This window comes from Rhineura floridana, chromosome 10 (assembly GCF_030035675.1).
Source record: "Rhineura floridana isolate rRhiFlo1 chromosome 10, rRhiFlo1.hap2, whole genome shotgun sequence".
Taxonomy (NCBI): domain Eukaryota; kingdom Metazoa; phylum Chordata; class Lepidosauria; order Squamata; family Rhineuridae; genus Rhineura; species Rhineura floridana.
In genome coordinates this window covers 87,780,413-87,804,205 of record NC_084489.1, presented here as the reverse complement: position 1 = coordinate 87,804,205, position 23,793 = coordinate 87,780,413, and the positions used below count along the sequence as shown (strand labels likewise).

Here is a 23,793-nt window from a genome sequence, read left to right as displayed (position 1 = left end):
AGCTTCCTGTGTTCCTAATGACTACTTATTTATTCATTACTGGGGTTTTTTTTATCATGCCCTCCTATCACATAGGGAACTCAGGACGGGTTACAAAAATATCAAAAAATACAATTGCACTAAAACCACAATACATTCAATAAAAGCCCATAAAAATTGCACAGCATAAAAAGGCGAAGACACCAGTTAGCAGTCAGGCCTGGGCTGATGCACGTCTCAGACTGCATGACAAAGGCTTGAATAAACAGTAAAATGTCTTTTAACTGACATTCAAAAGCCATCAGGAAGGGAGACAGTCAAATTTCCCCAGGGAGAGTGTCCTAAAGGCAGGGGGCCACCACAGAGTATGCCCTGGCATGCATTTTCTTTTCCTGTTTGCCATGGGGAGGAGATCTCCAGAGAGATGTCTCATGTATTGACCGTTTCAAAACCATTTTAAAAGCCATTTCATCCATGCTTTCTGGGAATTTGCCATTAGACCAAACACATAGGGCTCAGTCCAGCCAGGGTTGTGAGCCTGGAACCCCTTTGATTTCACTTGAAATTTTGACATGCCCTTAACCCTTTCCCCTCCAACAGCCTCTGCAGAGGACAGTGCTTTGGAGAGGAGGAATGAGGAGGAGGGAAAGGGCTAAAACTCCTTCCTTACCCCACCCCCTTTTCTGCTATCCATGTTTACTGAATCTGAGGACAACCTGCCACCACCAGGCAATACACCTCTGAACGCCAGTCGTTGGGGAACACAAGCAGGGAGGGTGATGTCATGCTCAGGTCCTGCATCTGTCCGGCCATTGTGAGAACAGGATGCTAGACTAGCTGAGCCTTCGGCCTGATCCAACCATTAGGCTCTTCTTAGGTTCCTACAGTTCTCCTGCCCTGTTTAATTAAGAAAATGCAAGAAACATAAATGTGATTGCAGCAGGTGGAATGCTCGCTCTTCGCCCAGAGGTCCCAGGGCAGGTTAGAAGAATTTTAAAATACATAATTAAAACAATGTAAAATCACAACATCACAAAAAATAGGGGTGGGTCCTACAAATATGCATCTCAGGTGTCAAAGGCCAGGGTGAAGAGGTGCACCTTCAGCAGTTACCTAAAATGGTACAGTGAAGTTGCCAGCCACACCTCAGTGTGGAGGGAGTTCCACAACTTAGGGGCCACCACAGAGAAGGTCCTTTTCTGGGGATGCCACCACCCCCAAGCTTCTGAGGGTGGCAAACTGCCAAAAGGGCCCCTGCTGTGTTGATCTCAGTGCCTAAGCAGGTCTGTAGAGAAGGAGGCAATCTTTCGGATATTTGGGACCTAAGTCATTTAGGGCTTTAAACACTAGTGTGAGCACCTTATGTTGGGCCCAGAAATGAACTGGCAACCAATGGAGCTGTTTTGAAACAGGGGTTATATGAGATCTAAATTCAACCCCAGCCGGTAATCTGGCTTCTGCATTTTGGACCAGTTGAAGTTTCCAAGTTGTCTTCAAGGGCAGCTCCATGTGGAGTGCATTGCAATAATCCAATCTGGAAGTTACTGTGGATAACTTATCTCTGTCCAAAAGGCCAAAGCTGGTGAACCAGCCAGAGCTGGAAAAAGGCACTCTTAGCCACTAAGGCTATCGAATTCATGCATTCATTCATTCACTAAGGCTATCTGAGCCCTAGTGATAATGTTGGATCCAGGAGTACCCCCAAGCTGCAGACCTGCTTCTTGCAGCGTAGTGCAACCCCATCCAGAACAAGTTGTCTCTCCACCTCCCTCTAGACACATGACTCTGGAACAACTATCAGGTGGCTCCTCAGTTGGCTACAGAATCGTACGCAAAGAGTGCTTCTCAATGGTTCCTTCTCAAACTGAGGGGAGGTAACGAGCGGGGTACTGCAGGGCTCAGTCCTGGGCCCAGTGCTCTTCAACATTTGAATTAATGACTTGGATGAGGAGGTGCAGGGAATGCTTAGTAAATTTGCAAATGATACAAAATTGGGAGGGATCGCTAATACCTTGGAAGACAGAAACAAAATTCAAAGGGATCTTGATAGGCTGGAGCATCGGGCTGAAAACAACAGAATGAAATTTAACAGAGATAAGTGCAAAGTTCTACACCTAGGAAAAAGAAACCAAATGCACAGTTATAAGATGGGGGATACGTGGCTCATAAGAACATAAGAACATAAGAAGAGCCTGCTGGATCAGGCCAGTGGCCCATCTAGTCCAGCATCCTGTTCTCACAGTGGCCAACCAGGTGCCTGGGGGAAGCCCGCAAGCAGGACCCGAGTGCAAGAACACTCTCCCCTCCTGAGGCTTCCGGCAACTGGTTTTCAGAAGCATGCTGCCTCTGACTAGGGTGGCAGAGCACAGCCATCACGGCTAGTAGCCATTGATAGCCCTGTCCTCCATGAATTTGTCTAATCTTCTTTTAAAGCCATCCAAGCTGGTGGCCATTACTGCATCTTGTGGGAGCAAATTCCATAGTTTAACTATGCGCTGAGTAAAGAAGTACTTCCTTTTGTCTGTCCTGAATCTTCCAACATTCAGCTTCTTTGAATGTCCACGAGTTCTAGTATTATGAGAGAGGGAGAAGAACTTTTCTCTATCCACTTTCTCCATGCCATGCATAATTTTATACACTTCTATCATGTCTCCTCTGACCCGCCTTTTCTCTAAACTAAAAAGCCCCCAATGCTGCAACCTTTCCTCGTAAGGGAGTCGCTCCATCCCCTTGATCATTCTGGTTGCCCTCTTCTGAACCTTTTCCAACTCTATAATATCCTTTTTGAGATGAGGCGACCAGAACTGTACACAGTATTCCAAATGCGGCCGCACCATAGATTTATACAACGGCATTATGATATCGGCTGTTTTATTTTCAATACCTTTCCTAATTATCGCTAGCATGGAATTTGCCTTTTTCACAGCTGCCGCACACTGGGTCGACATTTTCATCGTGCTGTCCACTACAACCCCGAGGTCTCTCTCCTGGTCGGTCACTGCCAGTTCAGACCCCATGAGCGTATTTTTTGCTCCAATATGCATAATTTTACACTTGTTTATATTGAATTGCATTTGCCATTTTTCCGCCCATTCACTCAGTTTGGAGAGGTCTTTTTGGAGCTCTTCGCAATCCCTTTTTGTTTTAACAACCCTGAACAATTTAGTGTCGTCAGCAAACTTGGCCACTTCACTGCTCACTCCTAATTCTAGGTCATTAATGAACAAGTTGAAAAGTACAGGTCCCAATACCGATCCTTGAGGGACTCCACTTTCTACAGCCCTCCATTGGGAGAACTGTCCGTTTATTCCTACTCTCTGCTTTCTGCTTCTTAACCAATTCCTTATCCACAAGAGGACCTCTCCTCTTATTCCATGACTGCTAAGCTTCCTCAGAAGCCTTTGGTGAGGTACCTTGTCAAACGCTTTGTGAAAGTCTAAGTGCACTATGTCCACTGGATCACCTCTATCTATATGCTTGTTGACACTCTCAAAGAATTCTAATAGGTTACTGAGACAGGACTTTCCCTTGCAGAAGCCATGCTGGCTCTGCTTCAGCAAGGCTTGTTCTTCTATGTGCTTAGTTAATCTAGCTTTAATAATACTTTCTACCAATTTTCCAGGGACAGAAGTTAAGCTAACTGGCCTGTAATTTCTGGGATCCCCTCTGGATCCCTTTTTGAAGATTGGCGTTACATTTGCCACTTTCCAGTCCTCAGGCATGGAGGAGGACCCGAGGGACAAGTTACATATTTTAGTTAGCAGATCAGCAATTTCACCTTTGAGTTCTTTGAGAACTCTCGGGTGGATGCCATCCAGGCCCGGTGATTTGTCAGTTTTTATATTGTCCATTAAGCTTAGAACTTCCTCTCTCGTTACCACTATTTGTCTTAGTTCCTCAGAATCCCTTCCTGCAAATGTTAGTTCAGGTTCAGGGATCTGCCCTATATCTTCCACTGTGAAGACAGATGCAAAGAATTCATTTAGCTTCTCTGCAATCTCCTTATCGTTCTTTAGGACACCTTTGACTCCCTTATCATCCAAGGGTCCAATTGTCTCCCTAGATGGTCTCCTGCTTTGAATGTATTTATAGAATTTTTTGTTGTTGGTTTTTATGTTCTTAGCAATGTGCTCCTCAAAATCTTTTTTAGCATCCCTTATTGTCTTCTTGCATTTCTTTTGCCAGAGTTTATGTTCTTTTTTATTTTCTTCATTCAGACAAGACTTCCATTTTCTGAAGGAAGACTTTTTGCCTCTAAGAGCTTCCTTGACTTTGCTCGTTAACCATGCTGGCATCTTCTTGGCCCTGGCATCTTGTGGGAGCAAATTCCATAGTTTAACTATGCGCTGAGTAAAGAAGTACTTCCTTTTGTCTGTCCTGAATCTTCCAACATTCAGCTTCTTTGAATGTCCACGAGTTCTAGTATTATGAGAGAGGGAGAAGAACTTTTCTCTATCCACTTTCTCAATGCCATGCATAATTTTATACACTTCTATCATGTCTCCTCTGACCCGCCTTTTCTCTAAACTAAAAAGCCCCAAATGCTGCAACCTTTCCTCGTAAGGGAGTCATTTGAAGGCAAGCTCAGCGATACTACATGCGAGAATGATCTTGGGATTGTTGTTGATCACAAGCTGAACAGGAGCCAACAATGTGATGTGGCTGCAAAAAAGGCAAATGCTATTTTAGGCTGCCTTAACAGAAGTATAGTTTCCAAATTGTGTGAAGTATTGGTTCCCCTCTATTCAGCACTGGTTAGGCCTCATCTTGAGTACTGCGCCCAGTTCTGGACACCACACTTTAAAGGATGCAGTCAAACTGGAACGAGTTCAGAGGAGGGCAACGAGGATGATCAGGGTACTAGAAACAAAGCCCTATGAGGAGAGATTGAAAGAACTGGGCATGTTTAGCCTGGAGAAGAGAAGACTGAGGGGAGATATGATAGCACTCTTCAAGTACATGAAAGGTTGTCACACAGAGGAAAGTCAGGATCTCTTCTCAATCGTCCCAGAGTGCAGGACACAGAATAATGGGCTCAAGTTGCAGGAAGCCAGATTTTGGCTGAACATCAGGAAAAACTTCCTAACTGTTAGAGAAGTACGACAATAGAACCAATTACGGAGGGAGGTGGTGGGCTCTCCAACGCTGGAGGCGTTCAGGAGGCAGCTGGACAGCCATCTGTCGGGGATGCTCTAATTCGGATTCCTGCATTGAGAAGGGTATTGGACTTTATGGCCTCATAGGCCCCTTCCAACTCTACAATTCTACGGTAGCACCTCTGTCCTCAGGATTCAGCCTCAATTTATTGGCTCACATCCAGTCCATCACCACCTCCAAGCACCGGTTCAACACCTCAACTGCCTCTCCTGATTCAGATGAAATAGACAGGTAGAGCTGGGTATCATCTCCATATTGATGGCACCTCTTTCCAAATCTCCTGATGACAGCTCCAATGGCTTCATATAGATGTTAAATAGCATGGGGGACAAGATGGAATCCTGCAGAACACCACAGGATAATTCCCATGGTGCCAAAGAGAAGCCTCCCATAACTACTTTTTGGGAGTGGCCCTGGAGGTATGAGCGGAACCACTGAAGCACAGTGCCCCCAATCCCCACCTCCCTTAGCCACAAAATGATACTGTGGCCGACAGTATCAAAAACTGCTGAGAGATCAAGGAGAATGAGCAGGGTCGCACTCCCCGCAATTAGGGTGACCAGGGCAGTTTCAGTGCCATGGCCAGGCCTGAAACCAGACTGGAACGGGTCCAAGTAATCAGTTTCCGCCAAGCATGCTTGAAGCTGGACTGCCACCACCTTCTCGAGCACCTTGCCTAAAAAGTGGATATTTGCCACTGGGCAATAATTATTTAACATTTCTGGGTCCAGGGAGGTCCTCGTAAGGATCTCTTACCACCACCTCCTTCAAGGCATGGACTTTGTCATGCAAGAACAAAGCTTGCAAGCCCTTCCATAATAGGCTCCTGTAACCATCTATTTAAATGGGTCCCCGCTAGGGATGGAAAGATCTGCCAATTTTGGTTCTCCTAGCTTCTCTTTTTCTTCAATCTTAAATTCAGGTTTCCACATTTCTGCAGCAATCTGTTATTATTTTTTAAAAATTCCTCATGAAAATTCTCCAGCATCCTAATAAATACATTTTTGTAGGCAGGCTTGACTATTGCACACATTTTCGCAAGCAGTTTCTTGTCATAAAACACATTTTTGTATGCTATTTTCATTCATCTATTCATTTTTATGCACACTTTCCCTAACAAATGCACTTTTGCAAACATGGGTTGGCGACCTGGATTGCAAAATTCAAATAAGTGTGACTTCCAAAGGATGGCTGCGTTTCAGTTTTTATATTGTTTCAGAAACTGTGAATTTGATAGATTTGGCTTGAAATGTGGGAAGTGTTGGAATTGCTTTTTAATATCTTTTTTCTTGTCTTTTTTAAACAATATGTTTTTAAGCCTTTTTTAAAGATGTTTTTAAGCTTTTTTTTTAAAAAAATGTTTTTAACGTTATTTTGTTTTAATGTATTTTAAGGTCTGTTTTGATGATGTTTTAAAGTGTTCTTAGCGCTTTTGTTTGCCACCCTGGGCTCCTGCTGGGAGGAAGGGCAGGATATAAATCAAATAATAAATAAATAATGCAAACTGAATCGAAATGCGCACCCATTCCTAGTCACCACACAGGAGACTACAAGCCTTTATCTAGACTTTCTCGGTGCTGCCTGCCTGGATTAACTGTTTCCAAGGTCACTTCTACACCATACATGTAAAGTACATGACTTCTCCCAAAAAATCCTGGGAACTGTAGTTTGTGTGAAGGGTGCCAGGACTGGTATTTCTGTAAGGGGTAAACTACAGTTCCCATAATTCTTTAAGGGAAGCCTTGTACTTTGTATATATGGTGTGGATGTGACTCCATTTACTCATCTGCCCTCATAGTTGAGGGTGGTCAAGTATTCTGTATTACAGAGGACACTCCTCTGTTTGAAAATATAGTCAAACAGAAGAGTCTCGTCTATTTGAAGGGCCGTTTGGCCAATGTCTGGTTTAGAGACAAAAAAACCCTAAGAAGGCAGCCGGAGGGGCCTTGAAGATGCTCATGCACAATGAACACCAGGGCAGGCACACAGGAGGTCATCTGGGCTACTGCCCCATACCTGTGGGAAAGGGGCACATCATAGGGGCCCTGTTCCATGCCTTCCATGCGCTCCACCTGGTAAGGAGGTCAAAACAGAGGCGCCAACTCACAGCTCTTCAGTTGCAGATCCAACTTTATTACAGTAATGTTACTTCACATTCTTTGGTGAAGGCTTCTGTTCCTTCCAGCTCCAAGTTGTTTAGCGCACCTTTACTTCTCTGGGCTGCTCCCGTCTTCCAGGGGAAGTTCTTCCACAACGTAGACAGGAGTCTTCTGCCTCAATGCTTATGGCAAACTGAAACCAAGGGCTCCTCTGCCTCCCCTTGGTGCAGGGGGGGTACATAAGCCTAGACTGCTGATAACCCCGCTCTGAAATGAAGTGGACTGCCCTCAAGTCGATTCCGACTTATGGGCAACCCTACGAATAGGATTTTCATGGTAAGCGGTATTCAGAGGTGGTTTACCATTGCCTTCCTCTGAGGCTGAGAGGCAGTGACTGGCCCAAGGTCACCCAGCGAGCTTCATGGCTGTGTGGGGATTCAAACTCTGGTCTCCCAGGTCGTAGTCCAACACCTTAACCACTACACCACACTGGCTCTGGCCACACCCAAAAGCTCTTCAGAGAACAGCCTGATGAGAGAAGTAGGGGCCGCTTTTCCCCAACCTCAGCCGAGGCCCTACCTCTCCACAGAGCTCCCTCCCTCCCTACCTCTGAGGCCTTTTACATCTTCCCTGCCTCCCCTCACTTCTTTTTGTCTACGACGCAACAGCTGGGTTCCTTCTCTATCCTCGGGCAGCTGAGGGAGAATGCCCCACCCTTCTCCCACAGGTGAAGTCTCTGGGCAGTGTCCAAATGAGGTCTCCTCAAGAGTCATTGCCTGGGTGTTGCCTGCTGGTGTGGATTGGGGCCTTACAAGGCCAGGGGCCACAGGACTGGTGAATCCTGGCAGCCCATCACAGCTGCTTGCACACCATACATCTGAAGTACATCCTCCCGCCAGCCTAGAACCATAGTTTGTTAAGGGTGCTTGGAACTGTAGCCCTCTGAGTGCCCAGAATTTTTTGGGGAGAAATGGGCTTTAAATGTGTGGTGCCCGTGCAGCCCTGCTCAAAGCCTTCTTAACTATGGTAAAATAGATTGTATTTCTATTTCAATGTCTAAATTTGCATCTATGCAATTAAATCAGCACAATGCGGATTCGGTGCAATTTGCCCTCTTTTTTGGTGACACGTAGGTGGCCGACCGGGGCCTTGGCTCCTGTCGCTAAAGCCCCCTAGCGCTTGTAAAGAGAAAAGGAGCAATTGATCTGCTTTAGTTTACACGCAATTAGGACGAGATTGTTTGCAAACCGCTTCTGGAAAGTGTGCCTCACCCAATTTCACTCCTATAATAATTATTCATCATCATCACAACTTGATACCCTTATGAGTGCGCAAGGGGTGCCACCAGAGGCGAGGGCAGTGCTTAGCGTGGAGAAAAGCAGAAGGGGACTTGGCACGGGATATTCCCAAAGCCACTGACAGCTGGGGCGAGGTCAATTTTGGCGACTCCTGGAGGGTGTTTGAGATGGAAACTCTGCAGGATGGTGGTGAGATATAAAAAGAGCTGCATTCGGGCCAGCCCTTCACCCAGACAGTTCCTCTTTCCTGTAACAGAGGGAAGGAGAAGTTGCAGTTAAAGTCACAAATATCTTAAATTTGTGAAAATTGGTTCAAGCTCTCATGTTTTTATGTATGGTTTTTTTTAACTTGTTGCAAATCGCTTTGATCTTTTTAACGAGATAGTGCTATACAAACAAATTTATAAATAAACTTCACCCTCTTGCCAGATACCCCCCCCCGACAGGCCCTGCTTCAGACTTTCCTTGACTGTTCTTTGCCAGGCTCGAATGGGCCCTGCCCCTTGCTCTCTGACTATGCCTTTCGCTCGCCTGGACAGAGGAGAGAGAGGGGTGTGTGAGTGTGTTTGACACTATCCTACTGTGTTGTTGTTATGTGCCTTCAAGTCGATTACGACTTATGGCGACCCTATGAATCAGTGACCTCCAACAGCATCTGTCGTGAACCGCCCTGTTCAGATCTTGTAAGTTCAGGTCTGTGGCTTCCTTTATGGAATCAATCCATCTCTTCTTTGGCCTTCCTCTTTTTCTACTCCCTTGTTTTCCCCAACATTATTGTCTTTTCTAGTGAATCATGTCTTCTCATGATGTGTCCAGAGTATGATAACCTCAATTTCATCATTTTAGCTTCTAATTATAGTTCTGGTTTCATTTGTTCTAACACCCAATCATTTGTCTTTTTCGCAGTCCATGGTATGCGCAAAGCTCTCCTCCAGCACCACATTTCAAATGAGTTGATTTTTCTCTTATCCGCCTTTTTCACTGTCCAACTTTCACATCCATACATAGAGATCGGGAATACCATGGTCTGAATGATCCTGACTTTGGTGTTCAGTGATACATCTTTGCATTTGAGGACCTTCTCTAGTTCTCTCACAGCTGCCCTCCCCAGTCCTAGCCTTCTTCTGATTTCTTGACTATTGTCTCCACTTTGGTTAATGACTGTGCTGAGGTACTGATAATCCTTGACAAGTTCAATGTCCTCGTTGTCAACTGTAAAGTTACATAAGTCCTATGTATGCCTTCATTGCTTCGCCCACCTTTGCCCCCTGGCCCCACCCACCACTGGCATGCACCAGCTAAGCGGTTGCCCCAAAGGGAATGCAGCCCTTGGGCAGAAATAGGTTCCCCAGCCATGATCTAGTCCCACCCTCCTCAGTGCAGGAGATCAAGAGTTAGGGTTTCCCCAACCATCCCCACCTGCAGAAAAAGGCATGTCAGCTCCATTCCTCTTGAAGTTCCCGTTTTTGTCCAGAAAATGTTCTGGGTCAAACTGATTTGGATTGTTATATTGCTTGGGGTCATGCAATGCAGAACTCAGGATGGGGTAGACAGAGGCACCCTGTTGGGAGAAGCAGAGAAGGCGGCAATGGAGCAGCCAGCCAGCAACAATTAAGCGCTAATCATTGTTCACTTTCAAGATTTTAAGATTGGTCATATGAGCACAGGTGGTCCTTGGCCCCAAACCATTTAAGACTTGAAAGGTTAAAACCAGGATGTCAAATCCAGAAACAGCTAGTATAGTTGTTGCAAAGTTGGTGTGATGTGGTGCAAGCGTCCAGTGTTGTGTTAAGTGTTGGTCGGTAGTTTGGCATTGGACAGGGGTGCAGAACCGCAGGCCAAATGCACCCTCCAGGCCTCTCTGTTCAGCCCTTGCCACTATCCCCTGGTCCATACATCTCACCAACCCTGCTCCACACACTGCTTGAGTGCTTTTGCCTGGATGGAAGCTGTCCTGTGATATCTGCAATAATGCCTCTTGCCTGCCCAGGTGGAGGATGGAGAGGTGTGGTTGAAACACAGATTACTATGCTAAGGTAAGAATCACATCCATTGTTCTGCCCACTTTTCCCTCTGGCCCTGCCCATCACTGGAATGTGGCCCCTGGCAGGTTGTCCACAAGGGAATGTGGCCCTTGGGCTGAAATTTTTTTTCCCACCCCTGTGCAAAGAAATAAAATATCATATTGGGGGGGATTTATCTTGTCTCTAGGGCAGACGGGCATGTAAATTATTATTATTATTATTATTATTATTATTATTATTATTATTATTTATTACATTTGTATACCGCCCCATAGCCGAAGCTCTCTGGGCGGTTTACAACAATTAAAAACATTAAAAACAAATATACAAATATACAAATTTAAAAACACTTTTTAAAAACAATTTAAAAACACATGCTAAAATGCATGTGCATGGATGCTAAAGCACCACGCAGGCCACAGCCTGCCACTTCATATTTTGGCTGATTAAGTCTAAATTGAACTGTGGATAACAAACATAGGGCAATTATTATTTTTCCAGGTCATCTGACTGCCTTGCCCACTGCAATGATGATCCAAGACATTTTGCCACCTGAGACAGAAAATCCCACAAGTTCATCTCCCTGGGAGAAAACATGCAGTAACAATAATAAATTAATTAGCCATGTGCTCTCCTTTCATACCACCCAGAATCAGCTCACTTGAGGCAGGCATCTCTCTGTATAATGGTAGGGCCGTCCCCGTGTTTCACTTGAACAAAGAATCAACCGCTACCCATTTGCTGCCTGGAGCTGCTCTTAGGCTTTCTGCAAAACCTTATGCCGTCCCAGGTACCTTGGGGATGGTAAAGCCCTCGATTTCCACGTCCTGTTTCACTACACGGGTGACCCCTAAGGGTATGAGATCAATAAAGCGCTGGGCTTCGTGGAGGACAGCTTCCGTGTAAGGCATCTCAGGACGGTCCTTCATGGCGGGGGGCCGTTCCTGTCCTATCACTTGGTCTATTTCCTGGTGGATCTTTTCTGGAAGTGGATTCAAACGACAGGTTGTGAAGTGCATATCTTAGCAGATCAAGAAAAAGGAAGCAAATTTTTGTGGCAATGTCATTCCCACAGTTGACTCTCTCTCTTTTTTTCCCTCCAGAAGAGTTCGGCCGAACTACACGCAATGTTAAATGCATCTACTTTAACTTAACTATTTTGAAACTTTTCAAAATAGTAGATCACAGCTGCCGGGACTCTTCAGCAGTGAATGCAGAGGTCTTTTAACCATTTCCTTCCATGATCCTAATGAAAACCACCTCTTCTCCCTTCTCAGCTGCTAATTGCCCCAAGAAGAAAACTCCCTCTGCGAGGGAGGGGCAAAACTATCCATTCCTCATTTTTCCAGTCTTAAGTTCAATTCTTAACATTTCCACATCAGTTTGAGATTCTTTTTTTAAAGACCTCATGAAAATTCATCAGCATCTCAGTGTCAATTCCTCCTAATACACACATTTTTGTATTTCCCTTAATGCATTTTTGCATGTCATTTTCACAAATATATCAATTTTTATGCACACTTTACCTCAGTATATAAATTTTTCTACACATTGGTTGGTTGGAGACAGGGGTGTAGTTGTCCAAGGTCTGGGGTGTGTGTGTTTTGGGAGAAGGGTCCCTATGTCTTCAGCATTTTATGAGACAATAAGCATGGAAGGGGAGGGTGTTAGCCACTGAGAAGAGTCTTCTAATGTGCTTCCTTGTCCTTTCCTGCTGATTGAAGCCCATCAGAGTGAAGGCAGTTGAGTCAGCCACTGAGAAGACTCTTCTCAGCAGCTAACACTTTCCCCTTTCATGCTGATTGGCTCCTAGGGATATCTGTTGTTGTGGGAGAAGGCATTAACAAGGATCTCATTCTCAACCCAGCAGCACCATGGCTCCAGTCCTGGTGGTACCTCTCCACTGTTGCCTGCAGCTGTTTATTTACCACTTTTAAAAGATTTATGCAGCGGCAAGCTGCCTGGTTAGTGTCCCAAGTCCATTTGGAAGTGGTCTAGCCAAGCCTCGAGTTGCAATTGATTGTGTCCTGGCTACACCCTCTTTCCAGTATTCCCTAGAGTATGTTGAGCTGGAATCTTGTCCATGCAAACCTTGACTCTTCCACAGTTGGACAGCAAAGGACACCAACAGAGCCAGTGTGGTTGGAGTGCTGAACTAGGCCCTGGGGACCAAAGTTCAAATCCACATTTAGCCATCAAGCTCGCCTTGAGCCAGTCACTGTCTCTCAGCCTAAGCTACCTCACAGGATCATTGTGAGGATAAAACAGAGAGGGGGAGACTATGGCACCTTTAGTTCCTTGGAGGAAAGGTGGGGTACCAAGAAATATTGAAACCCATCCCTGGCGATGTCTGCATAAAGCAGGGAAGGGAAGCAGCTACAGCTGCAACCCTGTGCACACTGACCTGGGAGGAACTCCCACTGAACTCCCAGGATGACACTGCAAATGAATAAGCTATTGGAAGATGTTCAGCCAGATAGTTACTCAGCCAGATATTTACAAATGATGGAACAGCTGGCTAAAGCACATGACTCAGCAGCTAAAGCATACGGGCATCCCATAAAAGAAATGCAAACACAGTTAATGAAACAGTCAGTAAACCTTGCACTGTTGGGTGCTCAAGCAAGACCATGAGGATGTATCTCAGGGTGGTGCTGGTTGTCTCTGTCCCAGCGATGAACAAGTCATAAGCAGACATCATCAAGTTCTCTCTCGTAAATTCAGTCTTGGGGTTGTGCTGTTCCTGGAAATGGGGGAGAACGCAAGAGAGATTGTCCTCTACACCAGGGCCTGATCTATGTCCTACTACATGTCCATCAGGTGGCTGCCCATTAACTACCAGAGTAAGTTCAAGGTTCTAGTTTTGGCATACACAGCCCTACACAGCTTGGGACCAGGATACCTGAAAGATTGTCTTACCGCTTCTATACCCAGTTGATCACTGCGCTCTGCAGGTGAGGGCCTCTTGCAGATACCATCTTATCTGGAGGTGCTTCCCACACAACATAGGAAAAGGACCTTTAGTGTGGAAGCACCAACCCTTTGGAATTCCCTCCCCTTAAATGTTAGACAGGTGTCATCTCTGTTGTCTTTTCTGCGCCTCCTGAAGACCTTCCTCTTTCAACAAGCCTTTTAAGTAGAGACTTTATCCCAGTCTGCGTCTGTGCTGGAATTGCTTTCTAAGATGCTTTTAAAGTTTTTTAAATATATTTTTAAGATGCTTTGTTTTAATATGTTTTAAAGTCCTTTTCACGTTTTTATTTGCCACCCTGGGCTCCTTCTGGGATGAAGAGCAGGATATAAATTTAATAAATACATACATAAATAGCAATCTGAGCAGGCACATGCAGGTCTTTCCTACTAAGGTGAGACGGACCGTATTTCTATTAAATTATAGCTTGTTTCTAAGTTTGCATATATTCATGTACATTAACATATACACATTTTATGCAAATACGTGCTCTATCGCTTTGACAATGCATTTGCTGTTTTAGGGGTGCACAAGTGGCCACCTTGCCACTTTTCCAGTCTAAGGATAATGATAGCTGTAACGTTTTAAGAGCAGCAGAGGGGGATGTTATACTGAAAATGCACACATCAGGGATAGCCAGCCTGGCAGCCTCCATGTCACTGAGCCCCAACTTCCATCAGCCCCTAGCCAGCATGACCAATAGGCAAGGGTGTTGGGAGCTGGAGTCCAATAAAAACTGGAGGGCACCATATGGGTTACTCCCAGCATGGGGTGAAGACAGACAAACACCCAAGAGGCTCAACGTGCTGCAAAGCTGTTTCAAGCACTTGGGTTTATGTTCGTGCACCTGTAGTACAGTGGCAGATCTGATGTGGGCACTTTACAGACAGACGGTGGCGAGCTGCTCCACTGCGGCCATCGCCTCCTTATTTATTTATATTTTTGAAAGTATTTCTATACCACAATATCACAAAATATCAGGGTGCTGTACAACAATAAAGCATAAAACATCATTACCCACTTGCATTGGCTGCCTGTATGTTTCTGAGCTCGATTCAGGGTGCTGGTTTTGACCTGTAAAGTCTTACACGGCTTGGGACCACAATACCTGATGGAACGACTCTCCCGATACGAACCTACCCGTACACTATGCTCAGCATCCAAGGCCCTCCTCTGGGTGCCTACTCCAAGGGAAGCTGGGAGTCTGGCAACAAGGGAGAGGGCCTTCACAGTGGTGGCCCCCAAATTATGGAATGATCTTGCTGACGAGGTGCGCCTGGTGCCAACACTGTTATCTTTTCAGCGCCAGGTCAAGACTTTCCTCTTCTCTCAGGCATTTTAGCATTTAAAATTGTTTTTAAATTTTTAAAATTGTGTTCTAAATTGTTTTTTGTGTTTTAAAATTTGTATATTTGTTTTTATTGTGTTTAATTGCTGTAAACCGCCCAAAGAGCTTTGGCTATGGGGTGGTATATAAATGTAATAAATAAATAAATAGTAAAAATAATAATTGTGACTTTGTGTTGGGGAAGGATGAACCCAGACACCATAGGATGCTGCCGTATACCGAGTCAGACCATTAGTCCATCTTGCTCAGTATTGTCTGCGCTGGCTGGCAGCAGCTTTCCAGGATTTTCAGGCAGCAGCCTCTCCCCATCCCGGGGGTTGAACCTGGGACCTTCTGCATGCAAGAAAGATGCTCTACCACTGAGCTACAGCCCTCTGAGAGGTCAGGCTCATTAACTCATGGTATGTTTCTCCGGCACATCCCACCTGCTTCATTTTGAGGAGGAAGGAGTCTATGAAGTCCTGAGGAGCACTGGAATCCAGACTTCTCTCGTGATCTTTCACCTTCTGGGCTATGAAGGCCTGGATACCATGGATGCTTTTGAAGAACGTTTGGTGAGAACCAGGCAAATAGTCCATGATCCTGGGGAAGATGTTGTAGAGCTGAAAGAGAGAGAGAGCCCTTAGAGATGTAGTGGTGAGTGCCTTGCTGAGTTACTATTATTATTTATTAGATTTATTAGTCACTTAATACCTGAAGATGTCCATGTGATTTACAACAATGTTGGGAGAGGACATTGCCCAAAGGAACTGATAGAATTTGAATCTTTTTGGTTAATTAAACCTGATTGCACCATCAGAAAATAACATGTTACACAGCCATCCACAGCCATAACCAACCCATCCAGTTTAGGGCCCATCCATACCTCCTTTTAATCTGTGATCTAAGCCCCTTGTGTTTCCATTAATTTGCTGGTGTTCATATGACGTTCCCCGCCATTTTGGACTTTCTCCTACATAAATCTGAGTTTCCTGTACCCTGCTATAAACTGATTATTATTGCTATCCTGATTATTAACCGCTGTAACATCTACAGTGAGGACGTCTTGCCCCATGTTTTGCTTCACAGGGGTAGGGCCCATCCTCTGTCCACGCCTCTTCTGTTTCCTGTGTTGTGGGGAACAGACCTCCTGATAAGATGGTACCTGCAGGAGACCCTCACCTGCAGAGCGCAGTGGTCGACTGGGTATATAAGGGATAAGACGGTCTTTCAGGTATGGTGGTCCCGAGCTGTATAGGGCTTTGTATACCAAAACTGAACTTACAAGATCTGAACAGGGTGGTTCATGACAGATGCTCTTGAAGGTCACTGATTCATAGGGTCGCCATAAGTCGTAATCGACTTGAAGGCACATAACGACAACAACAAATACCAAAACTAGAACCTTGAACTTGGCCCGGTAGCAAATGGGACCACACTCAGTTCCCCAAGGAAACTGCCTCCCTCTGTCTAATGGAAGGTCTAGCCCTGAGTCTCTCTTGGTGTGCAACTGCTTTAATTCCATTCAGGGTTTGCTTTCCAGGGCTGTCCTCACCTGCCCTGCAACAGAACTCTCCAACAGAAAACTATCAATCAGCAGGCGGATGATCTGGAGGTATTCCTCATCCTGGTAATCAAATCGTTCTCCAAGGAGGATGTGACTGACCACATTGCCAGTAGCGCAACTGAACAGGATGGCTGGGTTGAAGGGCTGCTCTGCAAAGACATCAAGAGTCATTAGATGTGCATCAAGGGCTTTCCTGACTTCTCATCCATCCAGTGTCTAAAGCAACCTTCCCCAATATGGTGCCCTCCAGATAATTACTGGACTCTGCCTCCCATCACTCCCGTCCCTACCATTGACCATGCTCACTGGGGGGCTGATGGGAGTTGAAGTCCAACACCATTCATCACAGTTGGAGTGAGAGCTGCCTTTAGAAGTGAATGGCAAAATGCAGGATTTTATCATAGGAATGAATCTGTTATTTCCTGAAACAAAAGTTAGTTGTCCATGTTTTTTTCTAACATGGGTCTGTTTCTTCATGCTTTTCATGCCCATTCTAAGTTCCACAAGGTTGTGAGGGAGTCTGGATTTTTAAATATGTATTGTTGTTGTTGTTATGTGCCTTCAAGTCGATTATGACTTATGGCGACCCTATGAATCAGCAACCTCCAATAGCACCTGTCATGAACCACCCTGTTCAGATCTTGTAAGTTCCAGTCTGTGGCTTCCTTTATGCAATCAATACATCTCTTGTTTGGCTTTCCCCTTTTTCTACTCCCTTCTGTTTTTCCCAGCATTATTGTCTTTTCTAATGAATCAGGTCTTCTCATTATGTGTCCAAAGTATGATAACCTCAGTTTCATCATTTTAGCTTCTAGTCATAGTTCTGGTTTAATTTGTTCTAACACCCAATTATGTATAATTATGTATTATATACATATCCAAGCTGTGAACTGTATACATAATAAATATGTATACAAAATATGTATACATGCAGAAGCTAAGTAGTGGAGGTACTGTCCTCCAGGTTCAGGCCATGTGGTGCCAATGTGTCCAGAGAGTAAATCCAAAAGTTCTCCCTTTTAGTCTAAAGGGACAAGTTTTGGATATACTCAATGGACACATTGGCACCACATGGCCTGAACCTGGAGGACAGTACCTCCACTACTTAGCTTCTGCCAATGAAGCCCCTCTGAGCATTCCATCCTCAAAGCTCTATAACTGCCTCCTTGGTAACAGCATTTGTATGTTAGCAGCTGATGAAGGCGGAAGCTGAAACGTTTTGTTAATACAATAAAAACCTCTGTTTGGTTAATCACAATCACGTTCATGTATATTTTTAGGTGATTAACAGAATCCTTGTAGGGATCCAGAGCAAGCTTGAGTGAAGTTCTGTTTGTTGCTTTCAAAACTGTCTATCTGTCTATCTATCTGTCTATCTGTCTATCTGTCTATCTGTCTATCTGTCTATCTGTCTATCTATCTATCTATCTATCTATCTATCTGTCTGTCTGTCTGTCTGTCTGTCTGTCTGTCTGTCTAACTATATCTATATCTATATCTATGTCTATATCGATATCTATACATTCCTTCAGATTTCAGGGCACTCACCCTTTTGGGCCCTGAGCTCCTTCATCAAGTATTCTGCTTCCTCCTGGATCCGTTCCTCAATGCCTTTCTTGCCCATTCCAAAGTTCCTCAAGGTTGTGAGGGAGAAGCGGCGGAGGTGGACCCAGCGCTCGCCATTGGACATGAGGATACCTGCGGAAAGCAGTCAGAGGAAACACAATCCATGTAGGCTCAATGGGGGGGGGAACAGATTGCAACTGCAGCTCTCTCCGATGCCAACCAATGCATGGCACTCTGCATGAGTCAGGCCAGTCTTTACAAACCCGTCGCCTGTCAGATGTTTTGACTACCACTCCCATCAGCCTCAGCCAGCAAGGACAGACTCCCATCAACCCTGGCATCATTCGGCGGTGCTGACCAGTGCTTTTGTGAGTTGCAGCCCAAACCATCTGGAGGGCGCCAGGTTGGCCAAGGCTGCTCTAAACCAAGCCTGCACCGGATGCTTTATACTTTTTGGAGGGGGAAAGTGACTACAGTTCTATCATTTTCTTCTTCAAAAGTAGCCTTTAAAATTTTAAACAAAACCCTACTAGCCTACAAAAAAAAATAACTAGGCTGCTGGCTGCTGAAGAAGGGAAGCAGCTACTAGCCCCTTGGCTGGCTAGTAAAAAGGCCAGTACACAAACCCAACCTGCCTTCTGTCAGTAGGTGGGTGGCGGAGGGATAGACCACTCTCTCCTTCCACTGCTAGCCTGCTTGATGTCTGTGGTGATCCCAGAGGAAGGGGGGGGGCTTTTTCCTTCCTCTGGCTAGCACAGAAATGAAATGGGCTGCCCAGCGAGGAACAGAGAGACGCCGATCTCTCCATCTTCGCTCTCCTCAGTGGAATTCCTGGTTGCCTATGGCTACCTAGATTACTAAAATATAGCTGTATGGTCTGCAACAGAAGGGTAGGAGAGCCTGCTTACACTCTTCCTTGCACAACTGCCTTCCAAGGTAGGCCAGCTATGTCCCAAACGATCCGGTAATTGCTGCCACCACCCTCCCCTTTTTGTACCTACAGTTCACAGGTGGAAGAGGATGATGCGGCTCTCAGGTAAAACTTAAAATGGGACTCTGAGATAGCAACAAATTTACTTGCCCCTCTCTGGGACAAAAGACACTTGCTTTTCCCCACCAAAGTCCCACTCGGCTTGCAAAGGGCACAGAGCCGCACCCAGCTCTCTTCCTCTGCCAGAGATCGGAGCAGCCTGCTTTTCTCTGGCAACCCCAAACCAATATCTCTGTAGCATAAACCAAGCGGCTTAAGCTTGTGGGACGGGTGTTACACTCACCCTGTGAGGTTGGCAACCACACACACTGACCTGACTGTCAAAGTGAAAATGGAAATGGGCTGCCTTCAAGTAGGGTTGCCATATTCCAGTTCCACAAATCCGGGCAGGCTAATCTGCAGATTATGCAAATTATTTGCATATTGATATTTGGACTGTCCAGTTGGCTGATTGGCTGCAATCCTGAATGGGCGGGGTTGAAGCTACGAAGTGCTGTAAAGTACTGTTTAAAGAAAGATTTAACAATCGGGGGGCAGCTGACGTTTTTATGTATATCTCGAGAACTGGACCACCTAGAAACTTACTTTTTAAAAAAAATTAAAGCTGAGAATCCAGGCCACCTAATGGGCTAAACGGGCACTGGGTGGCATGCAAAGAATCTGGGTAAAACCCAGCTAACCGGGCAATATGGCAACCCTACCTTCAAGTTGATCTGAATGGCGACCCTACGAATAGGGTTTTCATGGTAAGCGGCATTCGGAGGGGGTTTACCATTGTCTTCCTCTGAGGCTGAGAGGCAGTGACTGGCCCAAGGTCACCCAGTGAGCTTCATGGCTATGTGGGGATTTGAACCCTGGTCTCCCAGGGCATAGTCCAACACCTTAACCATTACACCACGCTGGCTCTCGACTGTCAAATTATAGAACATTTATTAGGAATACATTAAGCAAGGGAGGGAACAAAGGGATAAAGCAGAACATTGAAAATAAAAGGAGCTCTTTAGCTCAAGTCTATCTTATCCTGAACTAGTTTTCTTCATGAGTGACATGGCTTAGAAGACGGTCAGCCACTGGCTCTCAGATGGTCCATAAAGGACAAAGGGACATCTTGGACTGGCTGCTGTGGCCTCCTACCGAATGATATCCCACTCACGTTTCATACCTGGTGTGAGCTGGGGAAATGGCTGAGAGTTTGTTGTAACCGGAATTTCTCCACGTTACTGGATTTGGGGAACGTGGCGAGAAGGATGTGCTAGGCCCTCTCGGGTGAGATGGCAGGCCAAAGGCCAGAGCTGGCTGCGCCGGATGGGAGTTGCCGTCCAAAACGTTGGGAGGGCACCCGGTTGGCAAAAACTGCCCTATGGTCTGGTGTGTGTGATGCTTACATGGGCGCTTCCAGACAGGCTTATTGTGCAATCAGTGCTGCTAAGTCCCGCCAGCCCCCTGCATGCCAAATAAACAAGATTTTCTCAGAGAGAATGCCACCACAGAAAGCAAAGGAGAGGAAGAAATGGGTTGTATTAGCAGGCATGGCTATTTATTTTTATTTATTTATGATTTGATTTATATCCTGCCCTTCTTCCCAGCAGGAGCCCAGGGCAGCACTGAGGGTTATTTTGGGGAGGGAGGGAGGGAAATGTCAAAGTCCCTGTATTGTGACCAAACAGCAGGCAAGCTTTTGAGGCCCCTTGACTTCTTCATCAGGAACTGGATGTTACGCAAAGCAGGACAGAGGGTGAGGAAAACGGTCGCCTGGTGGGGAGTCCAGATGGATGCCGACGGTTTGGCCTAGGCCAGGGGTGGAGGGCATTTTTTCAGTCCGAGGGCCACATTCCCTTCTGGACGACCTTCTGGGAGACACGTGCTAGTGGTGGGCGGGGCCAGAGGCCAGAGTAGTCAGAGTGACGAATGCGAATTTCGCTGTTGTGCAATAGAGTAGCTTCTATACACATTATCTCTCTGTTCTCCATGTAGGCTGGCAAGAGGCATGATCAGAGCTCAAGGCCGCTTTCCAGTTACGCAAAAACACGGGGTGCCAGGCAGGGCCAGTGAGGTGTGCAGCCTGTGGGGAGGGGTGTGTGGCCTAAGGAGAGTTTCAAGGGCCAGACCGAGGGCCCCGGAGGGCCACATTCAACCTTCGGACCTGAGATTCCCCACCCTTGGCCCAGATCCTTTCCTCTATGCTACTTTGGCTCTCCTTCTTCGGGCTAACCTTCTCAGTGGCGGCCCCCGAACGATGGAATTCTTTCCCTGATGAGGTACGCCTGGTGCCAACGTTACTATCTTTTCGGCGTCAGGTAAAAACCTTCCTCTTCTCCCAGGCATTTTAACATCTCAATATTTAATATTGTAACTTTTTAACATTTTAATATATAAATATTTTAATATTCAACATCTTAACATCTTAATATTTTAACTAGTTTAATACTTTTTTAACAGTTAATATTTAGTATTGAGTTTGTATTTGTCTATGTGTTTAATTATGTTTGGGTTTTTGGTATAATTTGTTTTTCATTTTTAGTTGTTTAATAATGTTTTAATTGTATTGGATGTTTACATGTTGTGAACCGCCCAGAGAGCTTTGGCTATGGGGCGGTATAAAAATCTAATAAATAAATAAATAATAATAAATAAATAAATAACCGTGCCTCACTCTTTTAGGTGGGCCATACCTAGTCCTCGGTTGGTCTTGTCCGCTGAAGGGAAGCTTCCTCGGTCAAGGAACTCATCTCCGCGGTCGATCAGAACCTTCTTCACTACGTCGTAACCGTAGAGAATCACCGCCTGATCTGAGCCGAAATGCACCGTGAAGACAGGCCCGTATTTTTCACTCATCTATAAAGACAGAGCAGGGCGGAGAGAGCTATAGGCGGGGTGAAGGCCTCTGCTGTTGGGGGTCAGACGAACAGCCAAAGTGGTAGCTGAAGGGGAGAAGCCAGGATCAAGTGACATCTAGTCTGTATCAAAGTTCCACTAGAGCCTAAATGAATTTGCTTCCATAGATAATGTTGTTTGCAATAAGAATATCACTGGTCTGCAGCTGGTGGGTCAGGATTCACAAGTATGTGCAAGGGTGTAGTTGTCCATGGTCTCGGGGGGGGGGGCTTAGATCCTTACATTTTTCAAAGCAGGGTCCCTATGCCTGTAGCATCCTATGAGCCAATAAGCATGAAAGGGGAATGGGTTAGCCACTAGGAAGTGTCTTCTAATATGCTTCCTTGTCCTTTTCCTGCTGACTGGAGCCAATCAGAGTGAAAGGAGGTGAATCAGCCACAGAAAAGACTCTTCTCAGTAGCCAACACTCTCCCCTTTCATGCTTATTGGCTCCTAGGGATGTCTGTTGTTGTGGGAGAAGGCATCAACAAGGATCTCTTTTTCAACTTGGCAGCCAAAACGGAGGGGGGGGGAGTGGCTGTGACTAACATGAAAGGACCCTGCACTTCTGAATTTGCCACTATGCTACTGAGTATGTGATGTCCTGTTCCAGTGTTCTTCAACCTTGGGACCCCAGATGTTGCTGGAGTACATCATCCTTGACAATTGGCTGGCGATGATGGGAATTGTAGTCCAGCAACTTATGGGGAGGACACAAGGTTGAACAGCTCTGTTGCGGAGGTGGCACATCACCCTTTGGGGGGGATGCTTTAAGAGTAAGTTACAGATACAAGGAAGAGAGCTGGGTGACTTCAAGACTGTCACGATTTTGTTGGGAAAATTGGTTCCTTCAGCCTCTCTTCATATAAACACAAGGATAGGTATTTGTTCTACTTTAGTTTTTTTCACTGCCACCAGTTCAGGCAGAATGCTTTGAAAACTTCCTGGGATCTGCTGTATTAGGGTTTAAGTGTGAGATGGACACCACCAACAGGACGAGCTGTGGACTAAGATGGTCGGTTTATTAACGGGGACAATGTGTACAGTTAGGGGATACTGATATTTGAAAAAGCAGTACACAAATGTATGGAATAAATACACAGAACCAGCAGACATGACCAGCCCAGAGGAAGTGCCAGTCATGAGGCAGGGGGCTGGAGAAATGGGTTAGCTGAAGTCCTGAGGCTTACCTCTCGCAGGTGTCCCAAAGTGTTCTTAGCCTTCAGCTGTAAGAGGTTCCCAATCAGTGGAAGGGGTGTTGGGCCAGGGGGCATGTTTTTCCTCTTGGACCCCGACCTCCATGCCAACAGGAGGACCAGGCAGATGACCAGGAAGACGGTGGTGCTCCCCAACAGATCCATCGCTGCACAGGCTCCTTCCTCCAGCTGAGGAGATCTGCAGTTCACAGATCTTATCTGAGCCACAGAATCAGAGTCAGCAGTCGCTGGGTAGGTGTCAACCACGGTCAGTCGGTTTGTTCGACGATTGTACTATAACCCCATGGAACAGAGCCTGTGTTTGTACTTTTCAGCATTTGTGCTCTGCTCTCCAGGGGACTTTGTCCCTCGGGGTCACCAAGGGATGGGAAGCCATCTATGCTTGCCTGCACGCTCTCAAAATGTGGGGCAAGATACTCCCAGGGCAGGACACCTGCATGGGGAACAGTGCATGCGCTGGTACTCTGGAAGCAATCTGGAATGGTCAGAACACAGAAGAGCTGGGCTGGATTAGGCCAGCCTCCTGTTCTCACAGTGGCTAACCAGATGCCCCAATGGGAAGCCCTCCAGCAGGACCCGAGTGCAAGGAGCACTCTCTCCTCCTGTGGCTTCCGGCCACCGGTATTCAGAAGCATGCCACATCTGGCACTGGAGGGAGCGCATAGCCATCATGGTTAGTAGCCTTGATGCACTCACTGAGAACATAAGAACATAAGAAGAGCC

The 23,793-nt window shown here is 45.9% G+C and overlaps 1 protein-coding gene across 1 annotated transcript; it reads right to left on the bottom strand.

Annotated features, from left to right (window-relative positions):
• Positions 1-7,248: 7,248 nt before the first annotated feature.
• LOC133365597 (cytochrome P450 2C25-like) lies at positions 7,249-23,365 on the bottom strand. The gene is made up of 9 exons (XM_061587783.1): positions 23,044-23,365; positions 21,652-21,814; positions 17,971-18,120; positions 16,411-16,571; positions 15,302-15,478; positions 13,159-13,300; positions 11,352-11,539; positions 9,953-10,094; positions 7,249-8,780 (listed from the first exon to the last, which is right to left on the bottom strand). Exons 1-9 carry the CDS (start codon positions 23,212-23,214, stop codon positions 8,599-8,601), a joined length of 1,476 nt encoding a protein of 491 aa, XP_061443767.1. The 5' UTR covers positions 23,215-23,365; the 3' UTR covers positions 7,249-8,598.
• Between the last annotated feature and the right edge of the window lie 428 nt (positions 23,366-23,793).

What these genes read in the sequence shown, in the direction of transcription:
- LOC133365597 (XM_061587783.1), bottom strand. Translation starts at nt 23,214, where the DNA reads ATGGATCTGTTGGGGAGCACCACCGTCTTCCTGGTCATCTGCCTGGTC. An exon ending in CTTTGGGACACCTGCGAGAG is followed by an intron (nt 21,815 to 23,043) that starts GTAAGCCTCAGG and finishes CTGTCTTTATAG; the next exon opens with ATGAGTGAAAAATACGGGCC. An exon ending in CAAGACCAACCGAGGACTAG is followed by an intron (nt 18,121 to 21,651) that starts GTATGGCCCACC and finishes TGCTTTCCGCAG; the next exon opens with GTATCCTCATGTCCAATGGC.